The 9,367-nt window shown below is 38.8% G+C and overlaps 1 protein-coding gene across 1 annotated transcript in view; it reads right to left on the bottom strand.

The window, feature by feature from the left end:
- The window catches only part of LOC104992980 (alpha-1,3-mannosyl-glycoprotein 4-beta-N-acetylglucosaminyltransferase C-like), a 40,285-nt gene that overhangs the window by 27,201 nt on the left and 3,717 nt on the right, over nucleotides 1-9,367 (bottom strand). The window contains exons 2-4 of the mRNA XM_010846034.1: nucleotides 6,365-6,538; nucleotides 4,631-4,787; nucleotides 906-1,960 (exon numbers count right to left, since the gene is read on the bottom strand). Of these exons, the coding sequence (XP_010844336.1) occupies nucleotides 906-1,960; nucleotides 4,631-4,787; nucleotides 6,365-6,472 (1,320 nt within the window). The 5' untranslated portion in view covers nucleotides 6,473-6,538. The remainder of the gene's footprint in view (nucleotides 1-905; nucleotides 1,961-4,630; nucleotides 4,788-6,364; nucleotides 6,539-9,367) is intronic.

The raw sequence follows: 9,367 nt of genomic DNA, 5'->3' as shown, positions 1-9,367 counted from the left end.
TTCCTTATTCCATGCCTTCATAGAATGTGTTCTAAGCTAGGAAAAACCATACACTGCTCATTATTTGAGCTCAGGGCTCAGAGCTCAAACTTTTCTGAGTATAAAGATCTCATAGCCAAACTGAACTTAAAAAATGTTAATAAAATATCCAAAGTTTTCCTATCAGAAACATCCAGAGATATAACTATGGAAATAAAACTTATAGTCCCAGAGATAAAACTATGCTGGGGACAGGATCTACCAGAAATCAAAGAAAATTATTTTTAATAATTTTAATTCCATCTAGAAAAGAATATTCTGGCATGTTGAGTGGTTATGTAGAACAGGATTCTACCCAACCATAGAGATAATCAATAAATACTTGTCAAATGAATGACTGTCTTATAATGGCAAATGAGATTATGAAGAAGTCATGTTTCCCTCCTGACCAATCTACTTCTTCCTGCCACATAGGAAGAAATGAATCTCTTGGATGTGCTATGAGCATCAATCAATCCTACCTACATGTTGTTGTTCCTAGAAGTCTGGTATTCTCACCCAAGGAACAAATTTTGGATGGTAGATCCTTTTGGATAGAAAACCAGTGAAGGGTTTGACAAGCCTACTTCTTCCACTAGTGGCTCTCTGGTACCAAAAGGATGTTACCGTCACTCTGCCTTTCAGCATGCTATTATTAATTATTATTATTAATAATATTGAAAGGACCCAACAATGGGATGTCCTTGGCCAATTTCAAGACTTTAATTTTTTAAACTCTGTGTACTCTAACCTCCAGTATAACCACTCCAGAACTCCCAATGGCTTCTTTACATATTACTTAAACTTCACTTAACCCAGATGTTAATGTGCCTGACTATTATTCCAGAGGATGGAGTTGCTGTCACTAGCAATCTCACACATTTTACCTTCTTCCCAGACTTGTTAGATAATACTTGCTTATTTAGGATGCCGTTTACCAGTAGTCCCAGCAGAATATAGTCATCACAGTCATTGATCTGATCATTAAAATCATAGCCAAGTTCTATTTGTCCCTCTTTCAGCTGATTCTCACCTTTTAGGTCAGAGCCAGTCAACACTTGAACTCGGAACACTTTAGCAGGTGAGTCCAAAACCACAGTCAGATGGCTTCCAGCCTCAGCTGACTTGGCATAAAAGAAATTCTTATTCAAGCTATAGGCATTCATAGGAACAGAGTCATTGGTAGCCTTCAGGCTAGTGTAGATGGAGGCAGCAGGGTTGTTGGGAGAACTAATGTCATCCTCTTCAAACTCTTTATCTGTGAGATTATTGAATTTGCCTTCAAAGGAGAAGTAACTGCCCATGTGCTGGAAGAGGGAAGGGAGGAACTGGACTGGTGTTTGCTGCATGAGAAGATCATGAAAATGAGAGAGGAGGGAGTCACAGGGCATTTCTTGATAGAAGAGAAGAAGGAAATTAACAAAACAAGGGAGGTCTTTAGTACGAAAGAGTTTTCCAGTGAAGCCCAATGGAGAGAATTCCAGAGTCACCCAAGGTTTGTTTTCCCAGGCAGACACTGTAGTAGCTATCTGGGTGACAAATCCAGGGACACATTTCACATCATCTTCAATCATCAAGAAATAGTCAGAGTGGTTGGTAGCAAAGTTCATGAGGAAGGCATAATCCATATTCCTCTTGGAACGGAAGGCTACATAGGCAGGAGTGTCATTAAAGTTTCTCTTAAGGCTCTTCAAGGGAAGATAGCTTTTAAGAGGCGTGTTAATCACTACTAGCTGGCTGGCCTGGATATATGGCTTAAAGATGGTTGAGATATTGGAGATCACTTGACCACGCCACATGGGATCAGGATCTGCCAAGTGTACCAGAACAATGAAGTGTTTCTGCTCAGATAAGGAGGAAGAATAAAAGAGAGATTCCAGGGTGTCCAAGAGGTAGCTCCTTTGGGGACGCTTCATTGAGGAAATTCCTATGGTCAGCAGTCCTAGGATTGAGGGGAAAAAAAGAGAACTTGTATCAATGTAGGAAAGTGAAGGAAATAGTTGCTGTGGTTGAGGTTATAAGATTTTCTTATGTCTTTCTAATATGCCAACTCTCTGTATTATTATAGCTATTTTACATTTTCTCCCCACTAGACCTGAGTATGGACTATATTAGGAGTAATGCTTCATCACAAGTTGTGAGGGTTTTTTTAGTGTTACCTTTGAAACACTATTGTGGAAGAAATAAAGATGATAGACTAAAAACATTTGCACCTGTGTCTCCTTCTTCCCAAAATCACATTGAAAAACCAGAAAGTTTACCATGAGAGAATTTCAATATTTGATGAATTGCTGCAAGAATGACAGAATATGAAATAGGATTGGAGAAATCTAAGCATAAGAATTCATATTTCAAAAGACACACAGAGAAAATGACTGCACAGATACATCTTTATTCCAAAAGCCTCAGAAGAATTCTAAGTTTGAGCCACCAAATACAAAGGAAAGGGCCCTGGGATGGTCACCTGGATAATTAATCACAGAATTATTTCCAAAACTACTGAACCAGTGATCACTAAGTAGCTAGTGGGAGATCTGCCAGGGTGTGAGTCCTATGGCTGGAGAGAACTTAAGAATGGAAGCCAAGAACTCTAGACATAAGACGGAAAAAGGAAATAACACAGCTGACTGGCATTTGTTTATATGGTAAAGTTCTACGTATGGTTCCCTGAAGAACATGAAGTAGGTATTCAGAACTATAGAGGTTGCCAGAGAAGTTTATCTAAGCAGATAAGGGAGGAAATAGCACAGGTGACTTAGGGCTCTAATAGAAGAGACAAAGGGTTAGTTCACCCAAATCAGCTACCCACATTCCTTACTTTCTCCTTATGTCACTGCTTCCCTGCAACCCACTGTAACAGGGTGGCAAACAGAGATGGCAATTAGCGAGAACAAATGAAAAATCTATCCATTCTAGATTCTTGAATATTAATTTGAAAGATGAATCATCAAACATTTGATTATAAAGCTTGAAACAAGAATAACCAATATAATGAAAGAAAAACAACTTAACCAAGAACAGAACTCTATAAATAGAAACTAACAGGAAACAGTGCATAGAAGAACATTTCAAATATATTAAATCCAGTCTCAAAGAGATTGGAGAGGAAATCAAATTCTTTGGCAAAAGAACAAACTTGTAGAGATCAGAGTTTGTAGAAAAAATTGATATGAGTATTTGATCAAATTCAGGTTATATTTTCTGGCAATAATACTTTATGAGTTGGTGATACATTCCTCTATCAGAAGGCACATAATGGCAGGTAATTTCTGTTTTTAGGATGTTAGCAGACTTTGAAGTTCGGTGTCTAGATTCATTAATACTCCAGAGGTTGCAATATGGTGATATTCTAAGGCTAACATTCCTTCTTCATTTGTTAACTGGAATGCTTCTATAAAAAGAAAATTCCTTTCATCTACTTCTTGGTTACCAAGTAGTATAGTTCACATAAGGAAAGTGAGATAAATATTTGATTCTTTCCCTTTATTTACTAGCTTTCAAAATAATGCTAGGAGCTGGTTCCCTCACATTCTCCATGGCGACAAAACTTTTGCTTTTTGGTGGTTGTTGTTGTTTTCTATGTATCTATGTACTCATGGTTTTCATACCATTGAAATTTTATCTTTATTGATGTTCAAATTGTCCTATCACTTGTAGGACAATTAATTATCAGATATAATCAGCCTCTTAAAATTGGGTCCTGAGCCCTTTTGATACAACTTTAGTTGTATTCAAAAGCTTCCTTTCTATATGGAATAATTCCTGCCTGTGACCTGAGTCAGCCTTTTTCCAAGGAACTCCTTTTAGAGGAAGTTCTTTCTAGTGAAAAATTGGATTTATATAGTGAGTGCTCATTGTAGTAAGTCATTTCTAGGCTCTAGTGAACAGAGCTAAAACATTTTTAAGAGATAAAACACATTATGAGTTCAATACCAATATTTCAAAATGCATTCAACTCAAAAATGCACTTAAATGTAAAGGGGAAAAAAGTGTTTTCCTTATGAAGAGTATTAAAAGTCCTGATTTAAAATCTCTCATGTTCCCTAGCTAGCCATAGACTTCAGTAACAGATGCCAGCATGGTTATCAGGGACAAGAGAGAAAGGGATACTACTGCAGCAGAGGCCAGTGAGGACAACAGTTATACTTACCTCAAAATTATAGGCTGCTGCTATGGATGATACTTAAAACTGTGAGACTGGATGAGTTACCCAAGAAACTAAGCTTATAAGGTGTTGGGTATTGTAACCCATAATGGAATATAACCTGTAAAAAAATCAAATCACAATGCTATACACATGAAACTAATACAGTATTGTAAATCAACTATATTTCAACTTTTAAAAAGTAAGTCTAGATAAGGACTGAGCTCTGGGGTATATTAACATTTAGATGCTGGAGACAGAAGATAAATCAGCATGAGAGTGAGGAACTATCAAGAAATTTAGAGGAAAATCATAAGAATCTAGGATCCTTGGAAGCAATTAAAGAATGTTGAAAGAGAGTGATCTGTGTCAAATGCTGTCATAGGTCCCTTTTGCTTTACACCTGCCTTCTCTATATACCCTTACCTAACCTGCCCCTGCATCACATAGCCTCTTGAGCACACTCACTTTTTTTCAGAGGAGGAGCTCCAATCAAGATACAGGAGTTCACATTTTTGAGTGGTTCTGAGTTTTTCTGAATATCTTTGAAGGTTTCCAGGTGGTTTGTTCTACTAGGGCTGATCTGCATCCGGGCTCTCTGCCAAGCTACCATCTCCTTTTCCTGCTGAGAAAAGGGTAAGTCTCACCTATAACGTTCATGCCTTGTGAGAATAATGCCTGGTTTCCCCTTTGTACAACATAATAATCTGTCTCCAGGACAGAGGGCAGCTTGCTCAGGGCTCATTTCAGTTTCTTACTTATCTTCTGAAAAAGTTTTACATCAGAGGTTCTTGTATAGGTTATGGGTCCTGGAGCAAAGGGAGATGGTATTACTTTAGTTATCTTCCATTTTATGTAGGGAATGAGATAATGTCAGTCTATGCTATTTTTCACCCACAATCACCTTTATGACTACAGTCTGACATGGGTCACTTAATCCCATGAAGGGCAAAATATGTTAGGTGTGAGAGATACAGGAGTGCTCAGTTGCTTAGTCATGTCCAACTCCTCTCTGTCCGTGAGATTTTTCCAGCAAGAGTACTGGAGTGGGTTTCCATTTCCTTCTCCAGGGGATATTACTGGCCCAGGGATTGAACGCATGTCTCCTGCATCTCCTCCATTAGCAGGTGGATTCTTTACCACTGCACCACCTGGGAACCCCAAGAGATACAGGAGACAACCTTGTCTCCTTTAGAATGATGGGAGACAAGGTAATACTACCCCAATGCCCCAATCTAAACTCCTTCCCATTGGTGGCACTTCACCCTTCCAAATTCATTCACCACTCTCCCTTTGCTTCTTTGCTGTTACTGTTTTCTGGTGAAGTTTTCTTGAAAGTGAAAGTGTTAATCAGTTAGTCATGTCCGACTCTTTGTGACTCCATGGACTGTAGCCAGCCAGGCTTCTCTGTCCATGGAATTCTCTAGGCAAGAATACTGGAGTGGGTAGCCTGTTCCTTCTCCAGGGGCTCTTCCCCATGCAAGGATCAAACCTGCATCTCCTGCATGGCGGGCAGATTCTTTACCATCTGAGCCACCAGGGAAGCCCAACTCCCTAGAATTTTTTTGGCTTGGGGAAATGACAACTTCCCTGAGGTTTGAGATCCTATTGTATAAAACTGGGGGGAAATGTATAACTTTGAAACCAACGGAAATTTTCTAATTTTTTTTAAACAAGGAAAATATTTTCTACCTTATCAATTGTTGTTAAAAAAAGGAGGGGAGGACAGCTTTAAGTAAACATTAAACAGTGTTATTTCTTCCCAGCCCTGAATTCTCTCTTTTCAGAGTGCCACATCCCTTACTGTTTCCATCAAAGAAAAATGATATATTGAGTCCTTAAGATTTGTTATCTTTCTTTTTTGAGTGTCTGGGATTCCCTGGTGGCTCAGACGGTAAAGAGTCTGCCGGTAATGTGGGAGACCCAGGTTCGATCCCTGGGTCAGGAAGATCCCCTGGAGAAGGAAATGACAACCCACTCCAGTATTCTTGCCTGGAAAATCCCATGAACAGAGGAGCCTGGCCTACTACAGTCCATGGGGTTGCAAAGAGTCAGACACTCAGAAAGTGAGTGACTTCACTTTCACTTTCTTCAAATGTCTACTATTTAGTGATAATTTCACACAAATAGACACTTAACGTCCTGCTTTTTTTCTAGTCCAGAGATTTCAACTTTACCCCATCCATACTTTCTGGTACTTACCAAAGACAGGAAACTTGCAGTATCAAAGGGGTTTTCTTTAATGAAAAGAAATATTGGGAACACCATCACTATTGCAATAACAATGAGTATCCATAGGACATCTTTCATGGTACCAACATGGGGAGCTTGTACAGCTGGCTCTCAATCTGTGATCCTTGGATATATACTTATAATCTGCAATTTACACAGTATTGAGAAAATTTTTCATTTGATAATGATATTTTGCTAATTAATCAAGAAAATACAGCTTACTTGTGTAATTAACATTCTTTTTTAAAGATAATTTTTAGGGCAGTTTTAAGTCTACAGCAAAATTGAAAAAACAGAGATTTTCCATTTACCCCCTTGCCCTTACATATGCATCATCAACACCACTCCCCAGAGTGATACATTTGTTACAATTGATTAATCCACATTGACATGTCATTATTCCTCAAAGTCCACAGTTTACACTAAGGTTCATTCTCGGTGTTGTACATTCTATGGGTTTAGACAAATGTATAAATGACATGTATCTACCATTTTAATATCATTCAGAGTATTTTCACTGCCCTAGAAATCCTCTGTAATCTACCTATTCATTCTTTTACCTACTACCCAATCCCCACTTATGTTTTAACTGTCTCCATAGTTTTTCCTTTTCCAGAAAGTTGGGATTACATGGTGTGTAGTCTTTTCATATTGACTTCTTTCAATTGGTAATATGTGTTTAAGGTACCTCCATTCCTTTTCATTACTTCATAGCTTATTTCTTTTTAGCACTGAATAATATTCCATTATCTGGATTACCACAGTCTATCCTTTCACCTGTTGAAGGACGTCTTGGTTGCTTCCAAGTTTCAGCAATTATGACTATGGCTGCTATAAAGATCTGTATGCAGGCTTTTGTGTGGACATGAATTTTCAACTCTTTTGGGCAAACACTAAGGAGCACAATTGCTGGATCATATGGTAAGAGTAAGTTTAGTTTCTGTTAGGTCCATACAATTTCTGTCCTTTATCGAGCCCATCTTTGCATGAAATGTTCCCTTGGTATATCTAATTTTCTTGAAGTGATCTCTAGTCTTTCCCATTCTGTTGTTTTCCTCTATTTCTTTGCATTGATAGCTGAGGAAGGCTTTCTTATCTCTTCTTGGTATTCTTTGGAACTCTGCATTCAGATGCTTATATCTTTCCTTTTCTCCTTTGCTTTTTGCTTCTCTTCTTTTCACAGCTATTTGTAAGGCCTCCCAGACAGCCATTTTGCTTTTTTGCATTTCTTTTCCATGGGGATGGTCCTGATCCCTGTCTCCTGTACAATGTCACAAACCTCATTCCATAGTTCATCAGGCACTCTATCTATCAGATCTAGGCCCTTAAATCTATTTCTCACTTCCACTGTATAATCATAAAGGATTTGATTAAGGTCATACCTGAATGGTCTAGTGGTTTTCCCTACTTTCTTCAATTTAAGTCTGAATTTGGTAATAACATTTCATGCAAAGATGGGCTCAATAAAGGACAGAAATGGTATGGACCTAACAGAAGCAGAAGATATTAAGAAGAGGTGGCAAGAATACACAGAAGAACTGTACAAAAAAAGGTCTTCACGACCCAGATAATCACGATGGTGTGATCACTCACCTAGAGCCAGACATCCTGGAATGTGAAGTCAAGTGGGCCTTAGAAACCATCACTACGAACAAAGCTAGTGGAGGGAATGGAATACCAGTTGAGCTATTTCAAATCCTGAAAGATGATGCTGTTAAAGTGCTGCACTCAATATGCCAGCAAATTGGGAAAACTCAGCAGTGGAGACACGACTGGAAAAGGTCAGTTTTCATTCCAATCCCAAAGAAAGGCAATGCCAAAGAATGCTCAAACTACCGCACAATTGCACTTATCTCACATGCTAGTAAAGTAATGCTCAAAATTATCCAAGCCAGGCTTCAGCAATATGTGAACCGTGAACTTCCTGATGTTCAAAGCTGGTTTTAGAAAAGGCAGAGGAACCAGAGATCAAATTGCCAACATCCGCTGGATCATGGAAAAAGCAAGAGAGTTCCAGAAAAGCATCTATTACTGCTTTATTGACTATGCCAAAGCCTTTGACTGTGTGGATCAAGATAAACTGTGAAAAATTCTGAAAGAGATGGGAATACCAGACCACCTGATCTGCCTCTTGAGAAATCTGTATGCAGGTCAGGAAGCAACAGTTAGAACTGGACATGGAACAACAGACTGGTTCCAAATAGGAAAAGGAGTACATCAAGGCTGTATATTATCACCCTGCTTATTTAACTTATATGCAGAGTACATCATGAGAAATGCTGGGCTGGATGAGGCACAAGCTGGAATCAAGATTGCTGGAAGAAATATCAATAACCTCAGATATGCAGATGACACCACCCTTATGGCAGAAAGCAAAGAAGAATCAAACAGCCTCTTGATGAAAGTGAAAAAGGAGAGTGAAAAAGTTGGTTTAAAGCTCAACATTCAGAAAACGAATATCATGGCATCCGGTCCCATCACTTCATGGCAAATAGATGGAGAAACAGTGGAAAAAGTGAGAGACTTTATTGTTTTGGGCTCCAAATCACTGCAGATGGTGACTGCAGCCATGAAATTAAAAGATGCTTACTCCTTGGAAGGAAAGTCATAACCAACCTAGAGAGCGTATTAAAAAGCAGAGATGTTACTTTGCCAATAAAGGTCTGTCTAGTCAAGGCTATGGTTTTTCCAGTAGTCATGTATGGATGTGAGAGTTGGACTATAAAGAAAGCTGAGAGCCAAAGAATTGGTGCTTTTGAACTGTGGTGTTGGAGAAAACTCTTGAGAGTCCCTTGGACTGCAGGGAGATGCAACTAGTTCATCCTAAAGGAAATCAGTCCTGAATATTCATTGGAAGGACTGATGTTGATGCTGAAATTCCAATACTTTGGCCACCTGATGCAAAGAACTGACTCATTGGAAAATACCCTGATGCTGGGAAAGATTGAAGGCGGGAGGAGAAAGGGACAACAG

This window comes from Bison bison, unplaced genomic scaffold, assembly GCF_000754665.1.
Source record: "Bison bison bison isolate TAMUID 2011002044 unplaced genomic scaffold, Bison_UMD1.0 scf7180017864229, whole genome shotgun sequence".
Taxonomy (NCBI): Eukaryota; Metazoa; Chordata; class Mammalia; order Artiodactyla; family Bovidae; genus Bison; species Bison bison.
This window is presented reverse-complemented; position numbering and strand designations above follow the sequence as displayed.